The sequence below is a fragment of the Canis lupus genome, chromosome 19, assembly GCF_003254725.2.
Source record: "Canis lupus dingo isolate Sandy chromosome 19, ASM325472v2, whole genome shotgun sequence".
Classification (NCBI taxonomy): domain Eukaryota; kingdom Metazoa; phylum Chordata; class Mammalia; order Carnivora; family Canidae; genus Canis; species Canis lupus.
Window position 1 is genome coordinate 464,447 of NC_064261.1, and position 26,245 is coordinate 490,691.

Below are 26,245 nucleotides of genomic sequence, written 5' to 3' on the forward strand. Positions count from 1 at the left end.
TTTTCTAATTAAAATCCCTCTTTCAGATGAGTGGGAGGAGACAGGACACGAAGGCCAGAGCAATGCTCAAGTACACTCAGGCTGGTCATCTAAGTCCTTGCGGGCCGCCCTGTTCAAATTCTGTGGAGACTAAGGTAAGCCACTGGCTACTGTGAGCCTCTAGGGTGATCTCTGAAGTCTCACCAATTGTGATTTTTTTTTTTAAATGATGATTCTCTTTATTAAAAGACACTATTAACTCTCTTGTTCTTTCTTCAAAACAAGTCTCCAATGTAGTAGGTGTTGTTAACTGACGCCGGGTTGCCTAGAAAATGGAGATACGGATTGTTTAAGGCACTTATTCCGAGTCAGTAATTGATCTGGGAAGATGATTTATCTGCCAGCTGGCAGCCAATCTATTATTTTGTCTCTAGTATTTAATACAAACTTAGCTCTTACATACTTTATATACTCACATGTGTCCAACCATGATGTTCCAACAAGGGACAGTGAGTATTCAGAACAGTTTCAGACAATTGCTGACCTGTTTGTTTTGGCAGCCAGTGTCCTTGCTGAAGACAAAATAGAATATTCTAAGCAAGCACTTCCCAAAGCAAGATTCTTAGTTTAGCTAGGAATGATTTCTTTATTATTATTTTGTCAGGATATAAGGAAGGCCAGTGGAGACTGTGAGGAAAGTTTTGCATTGTTACCATTATTATTTTACTAATAGTTTTGTGCTCGTCTTAGCTATGGGTGAGGAGGGTAATAAACTTGTCTCTGATCATTGGCTAATTTGATTATGCTGTTGCTTCTGCTATTACTGAAAACCAAGAGGGTGGACATTATTCAAGGCAAGAAACTATTCAGCAGAGACATACGGAGGTGACTATCAGTTACCATCGCAAATTACTTTTCCATGTTTTGAACCTCGATTTCAATATTTTGCTCATTAACTCTGGACAGTGAAAACAAACTGCTCCAGATGGAACAAAATGAAGGTCAAGCCTGTCTTTCACACCTGAAAATGATGAAGTTCTCTGGAAATATAGGCTGTTAAAAATACAGCATGAGTAGTATTTATAAACACGTGCCTTGGACTTGGCCGAAGTATATATAGATCACCCCAGAGAAATTAGATGGCAGTAGTGCTCTCTACTGGAATGTTGTGATTTTGATATTGTTAGGAGCACAAACCATAAAGCAGATATCATGAAAAATATTCACCCCTGCTATTGTCCACTTAAAGAAACTAGGATCAGGGCTAGCAAGTGGACAGAGTATAACCCCAAGCCTAAGAAATAAAAATGCACTTGAAAAGAGATGTTCTAAGAGGCAAGCGAGCATTACAAGCTATTTTCTTTCTCATAGTCATGTGCAGAGCAGTCACTAAGTGGTCAACAGAAGCAGCATTAAAATAAGTCTATTGCTCTGTAGCCTTAATAATTGGGAAGTCATTAATATTGCCGTTAAGTTCCTCTCTTAGGGGTCACATAGGGTTCATTTTCTAAGTAGAAATCAGTCTGAAATTTCCAGGAAGATGGGTACCCGGAGTCATTTTCTTAAGTATTTTCATTTATTTCATAATTAGAGAATAGATAGGTATTTAATTTTTTAAAAGGTTATCCAGATAATGGGTATCCAGGTTGGAAACAAGGCATACAATTACAAAATGTAGTTTTACCACCACTAAATCATGTCCATTATGGCCACATGGGACCATTGACCACTTAAAATGTGGTTAATGCACCTGAGAAACTGACATTTTAATTTAAATTTTAAAATACTCAGTTTAGATATATGTAAATAATTCATTTTCATCCTCTCCAATTTTCTGCAACTCTCTTAGTTTGAACCCATCATTCATCACTAGGGCTCTTGCAGTAGCTGCTGCTTCTTCTTTTTTTAGACATTTTATTTATTTACTCATGAGAGACACACACAGAGAGAGAGGCAGAGACACAGGCAGAGGGAGAAGCAGGCTCCATGCAGGGAGCCCAATGTGGGACTCGATCCCAGGACCGGGGGGTCATACCCTGAGTCAAAGGGAGATGTTCAACCACTGAGCCACCCAGGGGCCCTTCTTTTTTCATTCTTTTTTTTTTCCTTTTTTCATTCTTAACGCTGTTTTCGATGAACATAAGTTTTTCATTTTATTTTATCCATTTTATAATTTTTTTTTTCATGACAAAGGCTTTCTGAATTCTATTTAAGAAATCTTTCCATATTCCTAAGTTTTGAACATATTATAATCTGTATTAGTCTTTTTAGTTTAGGTCATCTTACTTTTGTCATAAATCATATGTGCATATAATTTCAGGTCTACGTCTGCATTCTTTCTTCTGAATAATTAGCCCACTCTATATTTATTTTAGCTTTATAATAAGTCTTGTCTTATAAAGTTATCCTAACTTGTTCATTTTCAAGAATCTTGGCTGTTTTTTTGTAAGTTTTCGATTTTTATTTTTGAGTCAGCTTCTCAATTAAAAAAAAAAAAAAGAATCCCAAGATTGGGACTGCATTGATTCTATCCATCAGTTGAGACAAATGAGCTATATTGAGCTTTCTCAGACATGATTTATTTGGGTCATCTCTAATTTCCTAAATGTTTTGTAATCTTTACAGAGGTCTTATATATCTATTGTTTGGTTTCTAAAAAATGGATTTTTTTTATATTACTGTATATATCATTATTAAACTGTATCTTCTAATACTTGCTCCTGACGTATAGACATACACTTGAATTTTATATATTGTTTTATATTCAGGGAACTTGCTAAACTTACTTCTAAATTCTAAAAGCTTATGTATGTTATGTAATATTCGTATTTTGGATTTTCTGTGTAATTAAGTGGCTGGCTCTCACAGGGTAGTTTGCCAAACCCTGCTTTAGGCCAGGTGTACACGTGAGTCTCTTGCCTCAGGCGTGTGCCAGAGGTGGATGCAGCAGGAGACCCAAACTGCTGCTCACGGGCACAGTGTGAGTCTTGAGGTTTTCCAAAGCTGTCCCTCCTCTCCTGTATATTCTGTAAATTGAGTCAATGGTGCCAAATCTGTTCCCAGTACTTTTCATTCGTTTATGTAGATCCAAGTTTCCATCTGGTACCATTTTTCCCTCAGCCTGAAGAATTCTTTAACATATTACATAGTACAAATATTCAAGGAAAAATTCTTGCTTTTGTCTATGAACATCTTTTCGAATGACATTTTTACTGATACAGTGGATACTCACAGGTTCACAATTTTTTTTCCTTCTGCATTTCCCCCCCCCCACCCTCCCTACTTCTGCACTTTTTAGATCTAAGTCATTCCATTGCCTTCTGGCTTGCATATATTCTTATAAGACTTTACCTTGTTTTTTTCTGGGGTCACTGTTTTTTATAAAGCGTTCTTGTAAATACTTTTGGCTTTGCGGGCCCTATGGTTGCTGTCACAACTACTCAACTCTGCCTTTGTAGTGTGAAAACAGCCGCAGACAACAGGTGAACAAACAGACGGGGCAGTGTTTCTATAAAACTATGAAAAACTTGGCGGCCAGATCGATTTGGCTGGAGGGTTGTATACAGTTTGCTGACCTATATGTGTTCTTTTTCTTTGGCTGCTTTTAAGAATTTCTTTGTTATTATTTTAAAGTAATTTGATTATGATGTCATCGTGTGACTTCATATTATTCTGCTAGGATGGAGCTTTTTGAATTTTCCACTTCTTTCTTAATTGTGCTTATGTTTTTCTTTACATTCTTTTAAGCTCCTAGTTTGTCAATTCCCTTTCATAATTTCTGAATCTATTTGTATTGTTTTTCCCCTGGATATATTTTCCTCCTCTGAATGCCTGCTATTTTTAACAGATGCTGGAATTTTACTTTCTTAAATGCTAGGTTTGTTGTGCTCTTTTAAAAAATATTGGAGTTAAAAAAAATTAAAAAAATAAATAAAAAATATTGGGAGTTTGTACTACAATTACTTACAGAGGAGTTTGATCAAGGCTTGCTTTCAATCTTTGTAAATGATCAGCCTTTACTCTAGGGCTAATTTCGCTCCACTACTAAAGCCATGGCTTTTTCAGGTAGAAGTAGTAAGACAATTCAGGATAAAATAAGACACTAACCAGTTTGGGAGTGTAGTATGAGGAGACTAGAGTACAGTGAAAGGTGAGCAGAAATTAGTCAACAGAAAACAGGGAGGGGAAGGAGGAGTAAGGGGAATGGTATGTTCTACTAAGACCTGCATATACAAAAGCCTAGAGTACACAATGTAAGTAAGATCTAGTATGACTGAGGAAGGACAGAAAGGGAAAAAATGGAAGAAATTAGGCAAGAAAGAATTAAACGGGTCTAGGAAATGAGTTTGCTAAGAACCATGTTCCTCAACCATTTAGATCATTATCTACAAAAGTTTTAATAAAACAGATCTCACTTTATTTTTTGGAATCATATCTGAAGGGCAAAGAGAAGTGAAATATTATAGAGATTTTATTTCATAAAATTTATTGCAAGCCTTTATTAATACATAATTTGCATAAGTCTTTAGGTCACATTTTTCTCCCACCTGTTACTACGTCTCTGTTAGAGTACTGACTTTGGAGTTCTTAAGACTTGGATTAAAATCTCAATTCAGATTTTTAAAAAATCTCAATTTTTAATTTTTTAGTTGCATGATTTTGAGTAAGTTTCTTAATATGACTTTATTTATTGATCTGTAATGGGGTGAGAGCAAAGGTATGAGGAAAAAGATCTATAAAAATCAACCAGTCTCCAGCACATGGTAGACAGTCAATATGTTAGTGCTCTTGGATGAAACCCCTAGAAAAACGTCCTTTTCTAGCCCAGAAATTCTCAACCAATGTTGCACATCAAAATTACATGAGGAACTTAAAAAAAAATATTGATGCCCAGTCCCCACATAACTTAATTGGTTTGGGGTGAAGCCTGGATATACTGTTATTTTTATAAACTCTCTGAGTGATTTTAACATGACTGCAAAGTTGAAAACTGTTGATCTAGTTAGTGAAGACTTTTTCATCCCTCTGAAATTAAAGTGCGTGCGTATGTGTGCGTCTAGCACACAAAGCAAAATATGAAAACATGAGATCTATTAAGAGAAAAACAACTGCAGGCCATAACTGACACTGATGAATGCTGGCAACACACTTGGCTGACTTCTTAGATTCTATTTTTAATGTCAAATCCACGCTAGTTATATAACATTGGGGCTACAGGTTTTTACATAACAAATCTCTCTGAATCTGTAAAAGTCAGGTTGTTGCTTTTATAAAAATCTTTATTTCTTTTGAAATTATTTCTATAGCAATTTCTTATAAGGAGAAACTGCAATTTCTTTACAAGATAGTTTTTTTTAAGTACTATTTACTTTAAATCTTTGTTTTTTTAAATCCCCTATTCATTTTGAGATTCACTCACTCCTAAAAAGAACTCTGTAAGAAAATTAACTTAGTAAAACAAAGTAAGACTAACAGTATGATGGTACATGACAGATTGGTAAATGCTTAAGAATGTACATATGGAGCAGCTTAGATTTTTTTTAGCCTTATTGAGAGGATTTTTAATTTAAATTTGCTAACTGCTGCACTATAAGGTCTCAGATTACATTACCCAAGGTTCAGCCTTACTCTCCCGGATGATGTTACTGCATTAATAGAAGTCCGTTAACACTTCCTGGTAAGTTTTTATAAAATGTGAATAACTGAATAACTTGTCCTTTATTTCAGCAATACTTCTAGAAATCTACATTCACTAGAAAAAAGCAGAGGACAAAAGGACAGAGAAAGTATAGTATTCATATGAGAAAGATACCATATGTAAATGTACAGTATTATTTCCTCTGAAATAGTCACTTAAAAAGCTCCCTTTGAATAGAGTATGTGAAGTGTACAATCACAGGAAAAAGATATACTGAGAACTAAGAACTGCAATGAAGTACACAACATCAAAATGGTGATTTCCATCAGTATCTGTGTACTGGACAGACTATACCAATTTTTTTCCTTCAACTGTGCTGCACACACAAGAAGCAATCAACTCCTTCTTATGAGAGGTTAGCAAAGTCTTTAAAGAGGCAGCATATGAAAAGACAGCGACTTTGTAAATAACATTATCATAAAGAGAACTAATTGAGAAGGAACATTACAGATTTCAGCTTTAACTTAGTTTTGAAATATGTTTTGTTCTTTCTAGATGTGAGTTAACAATAGGCTTTTTTGAATCTGTTACAAGGACTCCTCCCCCCAATACCTCTAGCTATCATGAGGAAATCTTGATTTCTACCCAAAGGTTTCTTGTGGTAGGGAGACAAAAGGTAGGGAGACAAAAATCAGGGATCTCAAGACCAATGTTGCTGTTTCCGATTATTCAGCTGGAAGAGAGGTGGTAGGAAGAAGCTTGAGCAAAGAACGAATTAGATTCTGTTCTCCAAGTTGAGCTACGCAAATGTCATGAGTCAGAGGTGCACAGGCACCTGCTTAGTGAAATGGATTACAAGGGCTTGCATAACTGACCATATTATATATATTATTTATTTGCATAAAAAAGAAAAATTCTATTTTTCACAATGTGTCAATACAGGTCTTTGAAAAGAACAGACCTAGATTTCCAGTTTTTCATCTTCGTTAGTGGTGAGGCCTAACGTGCTCTTTTGAGCATCTCTGACTGAGCAGCTTCATTTGAAATGATTACTTTGGAATGAACTAAAGAGAAGCAGCAAATAGTACTCTAGCAGACTCAGACCTTACAGAATGTGCAAGAGGCAGAGGAAAGCACAAGGGTTAGGAGTATGGGGAATGGAGCCTCTGGCTATTCCAGTTTCAATTTCAAGTATTCTGTAGATATACTCTAAATTCAGCAAATGATTAATGTTATTATAGTTTTAATCTTAAAAGGATGCCTTTAATTTCATGTCTTTGGTACTGGTATAAAATTATCATCTGAATAGTCCCAGTATTATTCTATAGCTAGAATTTCATTTTTATCATTTTGAAAATTCAGTATGTATTACCTTGACGCATAAAGTCCTTCAATGATATGATATTCATTGATAAAACGGTGTGTAGGTCTGTCTTTAAGAAAGTTCCCCAGGGCAGCCCCGGTGGCTCAGTGGTTTGGCGCTGCCTTAGGCCCAGGGCGTGATCCTGGAGACCCGGGATAAAATCCCACGTCGGGCTCCCTGCACGGAGCCTGCTTCTCCCTCCTCCTGTGTCTCTGCCTCTCTCATTCTCTCTCTCTATCATGAATAAATAATAAAATCTTTTTTTTTTTTTTTTTTAAAAAAGAAAGTTCCCCAAAGCAGCTGAGCCCAATATTAATGTATCAAGTATTAAGTGACTTTACCAATTTCAATAAATGCTAACACTGATATAATCCTATAATAAATTACTAGCCAGTGGATAACTGAACAAATAGGGTAGCTTAGGAATTCACTATTAAGACAAGAGGAAGCCCACAGGAAGGACAGTGATAAAAATCTGTTTCATTCATTTATAGAAAAGACAAATTTCAATCAATTCTGCAAAGAATTTTTAGCTTTAATCCAGTCAGTTTTCCTAATCTTCCCAGCGACTGGAAACAGGTTAGGAGTGGGACATTTGGAATGCACATGAGGAGTTCTGCTTTTAACCAACACCATTAAGAGCTTGGGAAAAAGATAAACTCCAAATCACCAAAGAACACTCTTTCCTTAAAATGTTTTCAAAATAAACAGGAGATCGATTTCAGAACAATGTACAACCAGAGATAAGTTAAAACCTCTAGGAAAAGGGACAACTGGGGTAACTCCTGAAAGTGTACAATCAACATCCAGGAGGACTGATTTGTTTCCCACTCCCTGGTAAAAGAAAATGTGGGATGGCAGGGCCTGACATTTCACCATTTTATCTGAAACTATGAAACAGAAACAACTGTGCAGAGCACAAGATTCAAATGAAAAAAAAAAAAAACCCAAATGTACAATCTAAAAAATATGTAATTGACGTTTAATAATCTGAGGATTAAGTAACAAACAAAAAAGATCTTTTACTTGCCTAGGTTCATTTCCTCTGAATTCTTCTATGATTTAAAAATAATCTATCGCACTTATTGATTTAGAACCATCGGATTTTACTTCAGGAAAATCTAGTATCTTTCAAAAAGTTATAATTTTAATGTTAGCACAAAAATTACTTCCTAACATTTCATTTTTAAAAAACTTTTCCGCAGCCAAAGGTTCCTATTTTTGAATTACAGTACTGCAAGGCACATATAGAACACACCTCCTTCAAAACACACAGAAGATATACTCCCTGAAATAGAATTTGAAAATCCTTAAACAATTAGAAATACTACAAAGTTAGCAATTTTTAGGTAAAAACGTTGTTCCTACAGGATCATGCACCTTTCTTAAAATCAGTTCAGCATATATGTATAAATAATCCTTTTTTAAAACATTTGTACTTGAAACGCAGATACACTGATGCTGAAGACAGCACTAAACAAAAACCTGAAAAGTACTATAGCTTGATAAATTCTGTTATTGCCTTCATTAGAGACTGTATTCTCTTTAGCATTTTAAAAGATTTGAATTTAATAATGGGCTACTATGCAAGAAATAAAGGATTTTTTTTCTTCTTAAGCAATATTTCCATAATTTCTAGCATCAATTCTTTTATAAAAGATGCTAAGTATATTTTTTGTTTAATAAAACTGAGAATGAGACCATTTAAATGTCTCTGCTAAATTTAATGCAGCTTAATTAGGGACCGGGTACATATTTTCCTCTGAAAATTTTTGGTCAAGCATCTCAAACCATAAGAGCAAGTGGAATTTTAAGAGGTAGTTTTTTTTCCCATGATGCATTTGTTAATACACGTATTGTCAGGAAAATAAAAACAAGCACTGAATGTCTTTTCTTAAAGTATAAAGGGCCTAATGAAAAGAAAAATTAAAGATAGGTATGATATTTGCTACAGTCTGACATTTTAACAGTCATAGTATTAGATGTTTTGTGACCAGTGCATTTTGGATTTTCTCAGGATCAAAATACGAGTCTGCCAACTGTATTAAATCCTCCTCCACCCCCTCCACCAGTTGGTCCACAGCTTCCTGGTGGGTCATTGTCATCAAATCCGTTGGGCCGAAATGAACAGGAGGCAGATGCAGCTTGAAGGGCCCGGGCTCGAGCATTCAACTCTTGTTCCTATAATTAAAAAGAATTTTTATACAATTAAAACCCTAAATACAATGGATGAGTATATCATCTATATAAATATTTTAAAACTGATTTAACCCTTAATAAGCATCCCTCAAATCTCAGTAATCTAAAAAATACTGACTATACTAATCCTTACCAATCTTACTAAAGTGCATAATCACAGATGGAACAGGTAAGATAGAGTGCAAAATCCTGGTGCAACTACACTGAATAACAGATCTTACAGGCCGTTCTGTTTCAACACTCAGTTTGCAGATGAGAACCCTGAAGCTCCACATCCTAAAATTCCTCTACAGAAATATTATTGTGAATACTCATAGACACACACAGGAATAGATTTCCTTTCTAATACACAGAATGCAGAATTTAAAGGCTATGACGATGGATTATCTACTCTATTAGGTGGGAATATTGTGTAAGTGGGTGATATAGTACAAGGTATCAATAATGAAAGAAGGCTGAATGTTGCCTACCCTTTCCTTAGAAGCTTCTCAGTAAATACAAGTAAGATTTCAATAACATTGCTAAAGAAAATGGAGCCTATCTCCTTACAGTATTACTTGTAACTTTTCCCCACCAGATTATCAGAACTTTTGTATCAGGAACCAGTCATATTTGTCTATGTGCCAGACACATATTAGGTGCTCAATAAATATTAATAATCTTATATTAGAACACTATCAGCTATTTAGCTTCAGGAGGAGCAACTGTAAATAAATAATGGTGAATTCATTTGGCAAGGTGTCAAATTGGCATTCTAAAACTGGTACAATCGCGTTGGAAGAAAATACAAAATACTCTAGCATATGCCCATTTTTCTGGGAAAGGCTCTATAACTTTCGAATGAAGTCAGTGTCAATTAGGTCTAAAAGCTACTTTTAACTTGTTAGGCATCATCATCCTGAAGAACTTAAAAAATACCCTTAACAGTAATCATAAAAACTATACTATTTCAAAGGTTCAACTAAAAGTTCAGTTACTTTGTTCCACCTGACAAGGTAGTGTTATTTTATAATTTCTAACTAAATATTTTTAGCTAACTATTCTCTTCTCTTCACAAGATGCTCAATTTTTACTATGGAGTAAAAAAGCAGGCCTGCTTGGACATCTATTTTTCTCACTTATTTCTCAGTAACATACAGTGACAGCTGTGCAATGCCCATACAAAAAAATGATAAAGAATCACTTATTTTTATAGCTGAATGTGACCTTAGATAAGAAATCCTTGTAACAGAATGGCCTAATTAACCAGTCTCGGGCAGGGCTTAGAGAAGCTTTTAAAACTTAATTTGCAAGATATTTCTCAAAAAATTTTTAAAAATTTATTGTGCAGGTTCTTTTGTATAGTTTCTTTAAAGACACAATCTATTTTTTAATCTGTAAAATTAAGAATTAAAATAGAAAATAAAATTTTTAGTTTTACAGATAGAAGATAAAAACTATAGGTATGAATGTAAGAAATAGACACTAAAATAAGAAACAAAATTCTCATTGCTCTAGTTCTTTGATCTATTAAACTATCCAAACAAGCAATGAAAATATGACTCTGTACCTAAGATCTCATTTCAGGTATAAATCATATTCTCTTTTTTTTTTTTTTTTGTTTTAAATCATATTCTCTAATGAAATAAATAAAACTGAGTATGCAAGGTAGAGTTCAAGAAGTTCTGCTCCCAAGAGATATGGCAAATTTTGTTATAAAGTAATTCCCCTGAGAAGGAGTGTTAAAGGACACACAATACAAAATTAACTCCACTGCTTCTGAGACTCGTGAAAACTGTATTGTACTTTAAGAGAGGGCTTCCCAGGAAAGGAATAATCTTTCTTTGCTTTTCATCTACTTAAATAAATATATGGTGACAGACAGAAATGTCTGATATCCTATTTTCAGAAGATAAGCTTAATGGACTGAAGCAGGGAAGACTGCTTTTTGCTTGACTTCTTTAATATAGATGAGAGCATTGTGTATAATGTCAAAATTATGATTCTCATCGTGTATATAATTTACATGCCCATTTAATATCAAATATTAAAAATTTTTCAGTAGTGGACTTATAGGCCTGGTTGCTGTTGCTTTGCAACAAATAACTTGAGAATTTTTAGATTACATCTCTTATTCAAGGATATACGTTAACATTAAATTAACCCATCTTTTATTTTTCTTTAAACAACACATATATCATGTGTACTCTTCTGTATGAACAATAAAGAAAACTATTAAGACATCAAAGTACCACCTCCTCCACAGAAACAAAGAAAAGAAACTGAACAAGAAAGGACAAAAGCCCTGTTTGTAGTTGATGTGTGATCTATTTGTATCACCTTTCTCTCACTGGATCCTAACTAAAAGCATAATTTTTGGAGTCCAGACACTAAGATAATAGAGATTCTTCTTATTCTTATGCAAGTTGGACTGAAGTGAAAGAAATAAATGAAGAAAAAAAATCCCTTCCCAAAATTTACTTGGAGATCCACATCTGCTCTGCTATCCTATATGTCAGGCTATGATACACAGCAGAAAATGGTTTGGTCACATAGGATTTTTTGTCCACTTTTCAAAACCACCAATCTCACCAACACTAAGAAGAACAATAGTTTCTTTCCAACACATGTCAATCGAGATGTGATTTTAGTAAAATTTAAAAGTGGAATCCCAGAAGCAGCTTGTTAAAATTATACAAGGTGAACTTCTAAGAATTAAAAAAGAAAGTAGCTACCCTGATATGAACTATGATGGTAAATCCATTTACAGTACTCCTCAGGAGCAAAGGAACTCAAAATGTTCACTCCACACCCTTACTTTTATTAAGATTTGATTAAATTTTTGCAGTTGTTTTACAGATAAATATAAAGCTGTATTTTAAAATTAAAGGTGTATTCTTGACATAGCAATCTGTTTTAAAGCATTGTTACTATGGAATGAACACAATTTTGAACTAATATCTCAAAAATGTAAAAACAAAAAAAGAACAAAAACACACATATGTGTTCCATGTATTCAATAGTCCCTTAACACGAACTTAAAATACCAGTACAACTCAGATCATGTGAGAACCATCACAATTCAAACCTCAACATAAATCGATTACATTATTGTATTTAAAAAATAATTTAATGTATAAATACATTTAAGTTTTTTAGTAAGAACGGAATATTTATAATAATTTGCTTTAAAAAGGCACTTTGGTAATAAGCTTTACTACCCCATCTTAATACAGGAACATAAATATCTTAATTTAAATTTGGCAATGTATTTTTTACATTAAACAACTTGCCAATCTGAGACTTCAGACGGAATTTAGAACTATAAATACTGAAAAACTGAATTAACAAAGTACATAATGGTTTCCATTATAGTGACAGGGGGCCTTAAAACAATAATGAAAAGAATGGCTCATCACACTCAGATATTGTTTATCTTGTAATGGAGTAAATAGTAAGAAAAAGAAAATCATTTAGAGGTAGGCTGTAATAAAGTAGTTATGGTTATAAGAGCTTTTGGCAATCCAATCACAAATAGAGTAAGTAGTTCCTCATCATTTTAAAATTCACATCTCTCCTCTGATAAATAGACTATTTAGCCCAATCATCGATACATAAATAATCTGCCTATTTCTGCAAGTCAAGTTGTCCTGGACCTTATTTTCTATCTATATCACAGAAAGTTTCTGTTTCAACCTCCTGCCCATATTCCTCCTCTCATCTTCAAGGACCCTGACTAATATCTAGTGCTTATTTAGTAACTAGCAAGAAGGATACAGTTGAATACATCCTATTGCCTTGATCATAAGCCTTCTGACTGGATGTAAGGATCTTTGCTGGTAAATCATGTTTAATAAATATTGTCTTTAATTTTTTTCTGTAAAATATATTATTTTTGTGTTACTCTAGAATATTGCCATACGCTTTTACCAAGCTGTCATGTATCATTATCTGAATATTTTTAATACAGTAAATTTGAAAACTTTTGAGAAGACTTCCTTCTAAAAAATCAGTACTATAGTGACCCATTTTTTTTTTCTTTTACTCTCTCTTCCAGCTTTGTGATTTTCAAACACAAAACTTTTAGGACTTACTTATGTAAACTCATAAAATCACTTGGACCACCCAATTAATAACACCTACAATTTCATTACAATTTAGTGTTTGTTGTTATGCTGTTGGCAAGATGGCAGATCTCAGAGAAAAATACTTGCAGCAAGATCTTTATTAACTTTTAAGTAATAAAATCACTAACTCCCTGCAATAAGTATTTTTGTAAGTAAATGCAGCTCATATGAAAACTTTGTTCCATGGCTTTTATTTACTAATTTTTCTATTATTACCTTGATTTTATTGCATGGGTCCTTACAGGATACAAATATCCTTTTTTTTACATATTGTACCTTTCAATGCCCTTTATCTTATCCACTTGAATGTTAATAAATGCCCTTAAAATATTTATGAAATAGTCTAAAAGGAATAAACACTAAATTCAGCAGTTGTTTCTCCTGATAGGTGGGACTAAAGAGGAGAGGGAAGATACTTCGTTATTAAGTTTCCTATATTTCTGTATGGAATGATTTTATAATCACATCTTTTGTATTTTTGTTTTTTGTTTTGTTTTGTTTTTTTACATCTTTTGTAATTAAGAACAAGTGAGATATTTTCTATTGCATCTAACTGCAACTTTTCATAATTAATTCCTAACATTAGAAAGTAAGACAATTTATATAGGCTGAACCCTTTTTACATAAACCCAGACTCCAATTTCAGAATTGCTACTCTGTAAATTCTTTGAAAATGTAGAGGTTGGATTTCAAAATTGGGGCACTCACTTGACCACTGTCAATTGTTTAAATATTTTCCGCAAACGAAGAAACCTCTATTTCCAACTTACCTGTAAATACAGTTTATTGTCTTTTGTTATAGCATCCATAAGTTCTTTCTGTAGCGGTGGGTCTCCATTTACCCAGAGTCCACTGGTTGAACTCTTACCACTTAAACCATTAGTGCTATTCTGTTTTTTATACAAAAGCACATAAGCGGTGTCCTTTGGAAACCTACTCGTAATTTTCTGGACTGACTGAAATGAAGTAAATGTCACTCTGCTGTCATTAAATAAAAACCATTCTTTTGACATTTCCTTAGTTTCTAAATCCTGTTCAATCACTGCATTGGGACTATTTCTCCCTAGTAAATGACTCTGGGAGGACGCTAATGCCAGAGTTTCAGACTGATGGCACATCTGGTATGAAGACTCTGTACCTGTGATGTTTCTGGCATAAGAATAGTAATGCCCACTTTCAGATGATACACCAGAGTGAACGACAACGGAATTTAATAGATACGGCACCAATCTGGAGCAGCAAGCTTCTTCAGTTCCAGAAGGCTTTAATTTTTTAGCTAGGTTCTCACTAATATCAGTGAAGTCAACATCTATAGACCAACTTTCTGACAAAGAAGAGAAAGAAGTAGTTCTTTTAACTGGCAACTCCAAAACCAGTGGCAGTGACACATTGTCTAAAATTTTTCTTCTCACATGATACTTCTGATCATATGAAAATCTCAGGAGAGTAAGAATAAGGTACTCAGGCTCCTCTGTGATATGCATAGTTTTCTCGGCATTCTGCAAAGAGGCACAGTTTTCACAATAATACTGGTTGTCGCCAGTAAGAATCTCTGGAGCCAAAAAATAATTTAGTAAGTCAGTTACTGAAGGTGTGCTTCCACCTCCTGGCTTCTGAGGTACATCTTTATTAACAAGAATCTTGCTAGATTCATTGGGGACACAAGTGTTTTCAGTACAGCAAAATTCATCAGGAGGACTGCCTGACATTCTCTCATTCATAGCTGAGTCACAAATAAAGGCAGCTGTTGCTGGTTCTTCTGCAGGACCAGGTGCATTGGCTTGCGTTAGACCACCGTCTTGTGTATTGGGCGATGATGCTGGATCTTGAAAAGACAAGTTTTCAACAGAAGAGGAAGGACAAAAGGCCAGTGAAAGATCTGTAAAGGCTTCTACTTTTTGTGAGGTACTCCTGCAGTTCAAACAACATATGTGAGTTCGTAGTTTTCCTCCAAACATTGTTTCTATTAAAGTCTTCTCACCATCACTTGTGCAAGGGTTCTCTGTTAGCACAGCTGCCTTACTGGCTACTTCCTGTAAAGAAGTTTCATTGCACCCCAGACTTTCAGAAGGCTTGTGTGAGGACTGAACTTTCAAGATCTTTTCTTCTTCATGTAGCCTGCAGGAGAGTATATCATTATACAGCTGTTTCATTTACATTTCAATGTCATTGCTATTTAAAAATACTGGTGGTTTATACATAAAAATAAAAATATTGGTGGCTTATATGAATAGCCAAATTACTTTTATCAAATAGAATGCTTAATTTAAAAAATCAAGTTTCTCCTCTTTTAATCAAGAGGAATATGGAATAATGTAAGAATGAGGACTAGAAGTTAGGGGCTATCACTACTATATAGCCTCATACTTTCTCCATACTATTTTATAGCACTTATTACATGATAGTGATATATGCTCATTAATTATGTTATATTATCTTTGCCTCACATCTCAGACAAGCCTGGTACAAAGAAGTCACCCAACATGTCCTTAGCTGAATCAAAGGAAGATTGCTTATGTTAAGTTCAAGTAACCTTACTAGTCATTCATGTAACAGCAGGGAGGCAAAGATCTAGAGAAGAAGATAAAGGTTTTATTAAGTAAGTGGCAAAGAGACAATAAAATATACTAAACTCATCTGGTTACAAAGTGGTCTAAAGGAGCAACTATTAAATTTTTTGGTCTCAGGATACCCTTATGCTCTTAAAGTAACTGAAGAAAATTGAGGAACCCAACAGCTTTCATTCATGTGGCTATATCCATCAATATTTACTATATTCAAAAATTGAGAATAATAGTAATAAAATAATACATCTAAAAACAAAAATAAACCAATTACATGTTAATGTTCATAATATTCATTATGAAAGTTATATTTTCTAAAACTAAAAAATTTAGTGAGAAGAATGTCATTGTTTTACATTTTGCAAATATTTTAAGTATCTGGCTTAATAGAATACAGCTGGATCCTCATAGCTGCTCTGTGTTTAATATATTGTGGTATGTTTTTCTGGATGAAACATATGAAGAAAATCTGTCTCAATTACATATACACAGATATATAGATAGAAAAGAGAGACCATTGAAAATGTTTTAGGAACCCCTAGGAGGTCTTTGTACCACACTCTGAGAACAGCTGGTCCAAAGTAAGAAAACCAAAAAAGAAGCCAATTAAAAACAAAAGAACACTTAAATATATACAGAAAATGCAAGGTATTTTAAAGGTTAACACTTGAAATATGTTTTTAAAGGCAAAAACAATATGCTATAGAAATAATCTGTTATGAAAGAAAACAAATCATAACTTTCAAAATACTTTTTACCTGTCTAGTAGAAACCTGAGGTATTCAGAGCAGTCTTGCTGTGATCTGGGGGTAAACCATGGAGGTCTGGAAGCCTCAAAGAACACCCGAGGGGCATATGCTTCTCTCTTGATATCAGTACAGAAAATATAAGGAAGTGATTCTCACACTATGAATTAAATAACTGAAATCTTAATATCCAATGTTTAATAAAGAGAACTTAAAATTACATTGCGTTTAACCCTACTACAAAGTGCCAAAAATGATGCAGATAAAATTAGAAATAAATTTAGGTAATCTTCGGTTATAACTTCTCATTATGCAGATAAGAATTAACAACTAGAGAAACATGTGACATACCCAAGGTCATACAGATAAATTAGTGCCAGAGGGAGTCACACTAGAACCCAGGTCTCTCGAACACTTAATATCATATTACTGGCACTATCCCTCTAGGACAGTCATGTGCTTGCATCCATAATTTTTTGAAAAACAAAATCTGAAAAAGACATATTAGTGAATATATATTTTGGATAAAGTAATACGGGGAGTACTCTATAAGGCCATGCATACCTACTTTAGGTGAAAATTTCTTTGACTAGGTACATAGTCCATAAATGCACAGAATGTAAGTGTATCGTTAGGGTCCTTGCTGATTTTACTTTTTTGGTATGGAAGAGGCTTAGTGAAGTGGTTGCTCATTGACTTTGAAGCAATCTTGGTTTGAATCCTAGATTTTGTGACAACAAAAAGGAACTGAGAAGGCATCTGAAAAGATGTGATTGTAACTTGAAAATTTGGAATTCTCCTGACATTTTGAATATTTGTGGTATATAACAGAATCCTTAGTTAAGAAAAATTTCATCAAGAGAGGTGTTGATAGAATTTTGAAGGAAGGCACTTTAGGATACTGGTTGAGCATGAGCTCTAGAGTCATTTGGTTCACACTCCAATTTGCCATTTGTTTGTATGACCATGAAAAGTAGGTAACATAAACCCAGTTTCTTCAATATGTAAAATGGGGATACTATACCTTATTACACATAGATTGTTTTTGAGGATTAATAATACATGTAAACAGCACCAAAGCTAGGCAAATTTTAATCCTCAATAAACGTTAGCTTTCTCAATTATAAGAAAAACGTCTTTTCAATTATATAGGGAAATCTACCTACCTAAAACAATCCTTGTTGGCTTGCTATCAGAGACGGTCTCAACTGTGACAACTTTCATTACGTTCTCTTGTGAATTCCTTTCTTTTCTTGGGAGCATGGAACCCTCCTATAATTTTTTTCTAACAGCTCTGATTTAATAAGGTAATATCTATATATAATGCATTTATATCTACTTATACACACAGATACATATATAGAGACTATATGGTAAATATGGACTAGTGATAAAGCAAGAACGGATGTCAATTTACTAGAAAATTAACGTTTGCCAGTAGGAGGGAAGAGATTTCATCTCCCTTGGTCCTGAGGTGTTTATTTTGTGAACACATTTCCCTCAGAAAGAGAATAATAAAATTAATCTCTTTGAGTATATTACTACTCATAGGCCATCACTCATATGTTAGTTTAGTTTTCTTCCACTTAAGAAGTTATACTTGATCTATTTCACAGCTCATAGACAGGAAACCAGGCATTCTTATCAACTCAATCCCACCAATCCTAAAACTACCTTTTCTGAACTTTAGAACTCTGTAAATGTAAGACAATCAGAAAAGCTGAAAACAGTATATATTATTTATAAATGATATATATATTATTCATATGTATTGCTCAAAACTTAGAGTTCCTTGAGCATAAGGATTCCTCTCCCCTTTGAATACTTATCAGACTCCATATTGTGTTTCTCAATAAATGTCTCTTGAATGAATGTTTACTATGTGTGACTTTCTTGCCAGTAGCAGAAATTCATTTCCTTGGATGAATTTATGGACATAAAAGATCATCATAAAATTTTAAGCCCTAGAAAATATAAAGTTGTTTATCCATTAAATTCTAGATCTTAAAATTTTGGTCATAAAGAGAGGGTGTTTATATTAGAAACAGGAAAAAAAAAGAAGCCAATGTGCCACAAAATTATTTATTACTGTGAAAAATCTATCAATTTCATATTTATAAACTATTAAAGACTTCTTCATGAAGAAGCTTATTTATTGGATAGAAAGTCAGATTTCATCTATAATTAGAACAAACAGCATAATGTTCATCTACAAGAATGGAAAACAGGAGGAAGAAATAAAAACTTAGAACATATCCTGATCTTAGGCAGGATCTCTTTAGTATATCTAAGTGAATCTGTTGTACTGTGTCAAATATAATTATTTATTTATTTTTTTTTTTTTTTAATTTTTTTTTTTTTATTTATGATAGTCACAGAGAGAGAGAGAGAGAGGCAGAGGGAGAAGCAGGCTCCATGCACCGGGAGCCCGACGTGGGATTCGATCCCGGGTCTCCAGGATCGCGCCCTGGGCCAAAGGCAGGCGCCAAACCGCTGCGCCACCCAGGGATCCCAAATATAATTATTTAAAACAGATTTACCAAGTTTGGTATAATGTGAAGTTTAAACAGTAGTGTCCATGAAGTTAACATGTACATACTATTCACTCACCTGTGTATGAGCCAAAAAGGCAAAAAGATGCTGTAATTTTTTCATTAATGAATTGCACCCATTTAGATTTAAAGATAATACTTGTCTCCTGAAACTGAAAAAAAGCATAGTGATTTTTGTATACATGTAAATACATACATATACACGTACATTTTTCACTTCATTTTATTGTTTTAAAGATTTTATTTATTTATTCATGAGAGACACAGAGAAGCAAAGACACAGAAGGGGAAGCAGGCTCCCCACAGGGAGCCTGATGTGGGACTCAATCCCCGGACCCTGGGATCATGACCTGAGCCAAAGGCAGATGCTCAAGTACTGAGCCACCCAGGCATCCTTAGATAAAATCTTATAACTATAAAGGAATGATCTGAAATAATGCACACAAAACTGTTAACAAGTTACTTTTAGGAATGGAAATGTCTGATTAAAAAAACAATTTTATGTCTGAGTTTTTATTTTATATACTTCTAAATTTATTTTTTTTAATTTATTTTTTTAAACCACAAAGAATTCGCATATTACCAAAGAAATAAAATATGCTGTGTGCCTATTCTTAGATAGTATCATTGGCTTAATCAATAAGATGGTTCTTTTTTAAATTTTTATTTTTTAAAATTTTTATTCATTTATGATAGTCCCAGAGAGAGAGAGAGGCAGAGACACAGGCAGAGGGAGAAGCAGGCTCCATGCACCGGGAGCCCGATGTGGGACTCGATCCCGGGTCACCAGGATCGCGCCCTGGGCTAAAGGCAGGCGCCAAACCGCTGCACCACTCAGGGATCCCAATAAGGTGGTTCTTTGAATTGCTGTTGCTAGTTACAATTGCTTTGGGTCTCTTCTTTCACTATCATCTGTAAAATGAGATAGCTGAACTAGATGACCTCTGGTGGTGAAATATAGATTTGAATTTAGTTTCATGCTTAGTATTACTTGTATCTAAGTGTACACATTTAAAAAAAATTAAAAATCTCAAATATAGGGGCAGCCTGGGTGGCTCAATGGTTTAGCACTGCCTTTGGCCCAGGACATGATCCTGGAGACCCGGGATCGAGTCCTGTGTCGGGCTCCCTGCATGGAGCCTGCTTCTCCCTCGGCCTGTGTCTCTGCCTCTCTTTCTCTCTCATGAGTGGATGGATAAAACCTTAAAAAAAAAAAAAAAAGGTAAAAAACAACCTTAAAAAAAAAATCTCAAATATAAACAAACAAAAAGCCACTAAGCCAAACAAAAAAAACCACCTTAGTGTTGATAGCATATTTTGGGTCCAGAAAATAAAATAAGTCTAACTCTTCATCTTTTAGTTTATGATTCCTCTAAGTAGGCATAAAAACTTACAAAGGCACAGAATTCAATTTGTAATGATTTTTGGTCAAATTCTATAAATACTCTATTGGCATTGAAGAGAAAAATCCAAAAATGTTTCTACCTTTAGAAAAACTTTATCATTATTTTGTACTTTTACAGACAACACTCACATAGCTAACAACCTCTGAGTTTATATTTGCTAAGTTGCAAAAGAAAATGAATTTGAAAGTAAATATGTAAGAGGACAAAAAAATATATATGTTTATATATTTGTTCAGTATCTGTCAACTTGGTGGTGGGAAATAGAGCTTATTAAGCTTCTTTAAAAGTAACAAAGAAGTTATTAATCTGATAAACAGTAAAATATCTACAAGTAGAAAAAACTAAACATAAATCCCTTAAAAGATATATAGGTAAAAAAAAATACTCTTATAAAATAATAAATTAGTACTTGAGGACACTTAAATTCTTTCAAATAAATTCACTTTTTAATAAATATCAAGCCAGAATAATTAAAAAAGATTCTCAATGCAAATATATATATATTATACATATATTATATATATAATATATATAAGAAGTAGAATTTATATAAGTTAACATCTTAATAGTTCCTAAGCACTTTTATTTCTGAATAAGACAATTATATAAAAATATTATTTCTATATTAATAAAAAATTAATGTGAAGACAATCTCACCAGGTTATATTTCATCAGTATGCATCAATCTCTACAGTTAAAAAAAAAAAGGTTCAAATTTAAACTTACTCTGTAGCCATAAATAATGCTTGTATAACACTGTTCATATAACATGTATTTCCTAGATTAATAAGACCAGTTTTCCCCGTTTCAGATTTTCCAGAAAGTCTAGACAAGCAAGAGGCCAAAGAATTGGACTGAGAAGTCCAGGCACTTTGATTGAGAATCAATTTAATCTTCTCTTCACTGGGCTTAGGGAAATCCTGTACATCATCAAGAGGAGAAATAGGTTAAAAAATATAAACTATTTTTTTAATTAAATTAACAACATAAAGAAGATTCTTCCACTGACATTTAACCTTTCTTTTCTTCTACTTAGTTTTGGAATCATCCCTAGTACTTGACCAGTCATCAGAAAAGTTACATTATATTACATGGCAAAAATAATTATCTCCTAAAAAATAAATGTGCCCTAAAAGTAGAGTTTATCAAGTTGAGAAATATTCAAGAACCAGGAATTCAAGTTACATTTGAGCTATTTGTTTCCAATTTGCCAGTAAAACGTTTCAAAATAAATCTTTGAGATCAGAGAGTGTACTGCAGTGCAGTTACTCAAAGGCAGTAGAATAAGGACTTAAATTATCACACAATTGATTAACTTAAACAATTTGCTTTCAAATTTTCAAGTGAAAGTAAAAAAATTTCCTCTTCATTCACTACTAATATTTACTCAACATTAACCCTTAGGAAAAAAAAGCTCAAAGTAATCAGAGGATGAAAAATGAAAGCACCTAAGTACAAAAATAGCTTTAACTTCGAAAAATAAAACTCAATCTTGTGTTTAACAATATAGAAAATTATTAGAAGACACAGATTCTTTTATCTGCTCTGTGACATTTGAAATACAATTTTAAATCTAAGTGATTTCAAGCATGAATGGAGAATAATGAAAGTAACATTGTTAAGCCTTTTTTTTTAGACTGCTATTACCATCTGGTACTTAGACCTTAGAAAAGCATTTTCTGAAGGAATTTTAATCTCTTATTTTTCTTGTTTTTGTTGACAACCAATAGAAGTGTGTTGCCCTTGGATTGAGAGTGAAAACCCTGCTTATTCTGAGCCTATTTCATTACCAGAATTCTCAGGATGTAAAGCACTGAAAAATGGCAATTAACAGCAAGAAGTTTCATCTATGGACTGTAGGAAGAGATTAACATTACTATTAAATCCATGATAAAAAGCTCCTATACATAAAACCATTCACTTCTGAAGTATCAAAGTGTCATACTAGTGGTATACATTAATTGTTCAACAGTCTTGTGTTTTGGGTTCGACCAAAATCAGTTTAATTTAGCTAGCTATATAGAAAAAAGAATAAGCTCTGTATTCATTTCAGATACATAAGTAGTAATAAAGATAATGAGACTTTTTCAGATCTCAAAAAGGAACACTATTAATAGAACTGATTTCTAATAACTTCTGATTAGGTTTGCCTGAGGCAAATTCTCCAATTCTTTTGTGACACCTTGATTACTCAGTAAGTTTAAGAGAAAAGTGTGTATGTTGTGATCCATCCTTTGAGACAAACAGAACCAGTGCTTCTTAGATCTAATATCTATATAAAGTTGAAAAACAGGGTAAGTTCACAAAGAACTCAAGATTCTACAAAATATGGAAATTCATGAACAGTCTATAGCAAAAATGGAATAGAAACCGGTAAGGAAACAAAGTCAAGTATTTTATTAAACTGCCTTTTCTTGATTCTAAGATGTTCCTAAATATTTTAACACTTCTGATACTGGGATACGATGGTGATGTATGTATTCACTTAATGTAGCATTTCTTTTTAAACATATTTCCCCACAAGCTGTTATAAATCTGAAGATATGCCTTATAACTGATGGCACTGTAGAACTTAAGAAATATGGTTAATAATTTAGGTTATAGCAAGTAAGAGATTACTCCCTAAACATTAATGAATCATGATTCCAATTAAATTTTTCAAATAACAAGCATATTAGCATAGAATAGTAAATTGAACACCTAGGTATAGAAATGTTTCATTACATTCATCACATCATGGTCCGTGGCTGTAGAGATACTGGTCCAACTATCATCATACCTTTATTGCTTCCAAAATAGGTTCATAGAGATCTGGAAATCCAGAATAATGATACATCATACAGTGTATCAATTCTGTTAACTGCACTAAGAAGGCTGTACTGGAAGGCAGACCATCACTTTTGAAGGAGTGAACCAAATTAACTACGTGAGGAACAATCTGAAGAGAAAAAAGACAAACATTTCTCAATGTATACAAATTGGCAACAAATTCTCTAGCCTACAAATGGAATGCAAATGTTACATGATCAGCCAGTACCTTTCTGTATGTTTAGTCACAGTCTTTTTCTAAAAGAGTTAGGAGTTAAAATTTCTAGGATATCATAGTAAGTCGATTTCAATGTCATATAAAATTTTAATTCCTCCTCTCTCCTCATCCTTACACTCCATCTAAAACACAAACTAAGATGCAAAATAGAAGTCTTAGTCATTTCTGCCACTCTAAAAAATGATTTAAGTTGAAAAATGTTAGGACTATTATATCAGATTGTTCAACAGGAACAAACTTTTAAAAAGATAAACCTAGATTTAGCTTAAGAGCTCCATCTAGTGTGAGTTTTAGATTTTTCACTTGAAAAGAAACTACATACTTTGCACATTAAAGTCCACTTCAAGAAAGTAACTAAAGTAACTAAAATTACAGCTCAGACTATAGGATCACATTCTTTTTGAGAATTATAGGGAAGATGTCTTATGTTAGTGTGGTTATCCTTACTAATGATTCCAATTCCCCCCCTCCAAAGAGAGATGGTTCTAAAAACAAAGGGAATCAGAAATTTCTATTATTTTTAAGAAACTGGAGTTAAAAATAAAAGGGAAATCTAAAATGCTCATTGTTCAAAATCATGCAGAAAACTTAGTACTGATAATAAGCACAACAGTGTCCCTTCATTATAAAATTAGATTAAAGTTGGGACGTCTGGGTGGGCTCAGTAGTTGAGTGTTTTGGCTTAGGTGGTGATCCCAGGGTCCTGGGATTGAGTCCTACACATCGGGCTCCCCGCAGTGAGCCTGCTTCTCCCTCTGCCTGTGTCTCTGCCTCTCTCTCTGTCTCTCATGAATAAATAAATAAAATCTTAAAAAAAAAATTAGACTAAAGTCAATGCAGAGTCATCACAAATTCAAGAGATTAACAAGATAAACTCTGTTTTGCAGAATTGGTTCATGCCATTAATACAGTGGTATCCTTGTTCCCACTAATCATTAATCATAATCTAATAATATACATTTATACTTCATATGTAAAAGGCCTGCAATTATAATATTATGTTCTATTTGTAGAACATTTATTTTTGGTTGCTAACTTGTGATAAAAATGAAGTTATTACTCTATGGTCTTATCACCAAACGGCAATAACAACAATTATAGAAACATCACAATCAACTCCCTTTCCTTCCTCCTAGAAAGAACAATCATATTCTTAAATTAACACTGCTATTTTGCTCTGATTCTAGGCCTTAAAGTCACATTTTAGATTCTGCACTACCTTCTTTAATCTTACCTCTATCAAAGGTATTAATTTGATCATGAAACCATCGATTCCTAATCAGTTCACCCTACTGCTTTCATCTTTCCATTTCTAAGCAAGCTGAATTATAATTTTGCCCATAAAGCCATATTTACCAGACACCCTTCTTGCTAAAAAGAGAAATAGAAGAGAAGAGAAAATAATTTTTAAAAATGATTACTTAATTGACAATTCAAAATCTTCCAAAAGCTTCCTTAGCATAGATTCGGTCTTTGCATTAGGTAATAATAGAGTTGTCTAGTACTGTATCTCATGTGGTCAAAATTAACACTGACATAGAAATAACACTAAGTTCTTCATGGATATATAGATATTATGTCCAAGCAGGCTATAATTACCTTCTAAATGTTTGAAAAGTTTCTTTTTTTTTTTTGGAAAAAGCAAATCTAAATATTTGTAGACATTCCTGTAATACTCATTAAACTTAAGTTACTATTTGAGAAAATGTGTATAACTTATTAGAAACTTTGATATTTTTCTTTGTTTAAAATAAATTTCTTTCCACTTATAAAAAGCATATGAAAAGCGATTTTGTCTATAATAACACTCACTGTAACATCAATCTTGATTTGCTCTAAAATGCTGTAAGCATATAATGAATAACGATGTTGGTGATTCCAGATTACTGCTCATACTTAACAACGTCTAAGCCTGAGTCCTTCACTGAGTGAGAGTTATTGTTGACTTAACTACCGCGTAACCAGTGCAGTACTAGATGCCCACGTTCATTTAGTTGAGTAGCCAGTCAGGCTTTGCATAGTACGTAGGCAATGATTAGATTTTAGTTTTTAGAATTTACTAAACCAGATGACAATTTTCAATTTCAGATCTAACTAATCCTTAAATAAATGATTTCATATCAATATTTCAATAAGATAAAATATTTCAAAGTCAACCATTTTTATTTTAACTTTTTCAGAAAAAAAAAACAATATAACATATGGAGATATCTTCTTTTAAAAAACTGTGAGCAAAGAAAGAGATTTAGAGTAAATGACTCTAATCAGACAAATGACTAATCAGAGATTAAGAAATGTCCTCAGTATGAAGAACAATAAACATTAGAATGGATGAGTAAGTTATATTAGAGAATCTCCTTCCTAGAAATTCTGATTATAAACCTTTTCTCAAATGGCCTATACATGATTGTGCCTGAAGACAGACACAAATAACTGATGTTCTTTATTTACCTCATTAGACGTGGCTGCTACACGTGCTATCTCAGCTCAAGTTTTGAGTTCTGTGTAACAGATATTACTGGCTAATGGTCAAGATCACCAATTATGCAATTAACGGTAGAAATTCTCAGAATACTCCATTCTAAGTGACAATATATAATTACTTGTTGACAAGGATTACTTTCTACAAAGACTGCAGACTTTCCT

The 26,245-nt window shown here is 33.4% G+C and overlaps 1 protein-coding gene and 1 long non-coding RNA gene across 2 annotated transcripts in view; one reads left to right on the plus strand and one right to left on the minus strand.

Moving 5' to 3' along the window:
• LOC118351482 (uncharacterized) overlaps positions 1 to 18,561 on the plus strand; it is a 30,134-nt gene extending 11,573 nt beyond the window's left edge. Inside the window, exons 2-3 of the long non-coding RNA XR_004806959.2 lie at positions 27 to 134; positions 15,051 to 18,561. This is a non-coding gene — a long non-coding RNA (uncharacterized LOC118351482). The remainder of the gene's footprint in view (positions 1 to 26; positions 135 to 15,050) is intronic.
• The window catches only part of USP38 (ubiquitin specific peptidase 38), a 35,986-nt gene continuing 11,274 nt past the window's right edge, over positions 1,534 to 26,245 (minus strand). Inside the window, exons 5-10 of the mRNA XM_035702121.2 lie at positions 23,333 to 23,491; positions 21,280 to 21,473; positions 19,206 to 19,299; positions 16,608 to 16,714; positions 14,056 to 15,403; positions 1,534 to 9,161 (exon numbers count right to left, since the gene is read on the minus strand). Of these exons, the coding sequence (XP_035558014.1) occupies positions 9,000 to 9,161; positions 14,056 to 15,403; positions 16,608 to 16,714; positions 19,206 to 19,299; positions 21,280 to 21,473; positions 23,333 to 23,491 (2,064 nt within the window). The 3' untranslated portion in view covers positions 1,534 to 8,999. The remainder of the gene's footprint in view (positions 9,162 to 14,055; positions 15,404 to 16,607; positions 16,715 to 19,205; positions 19,300 to 21,279; positions 21,474 to 23,332; positions 23,492 to 26,245) is intronic.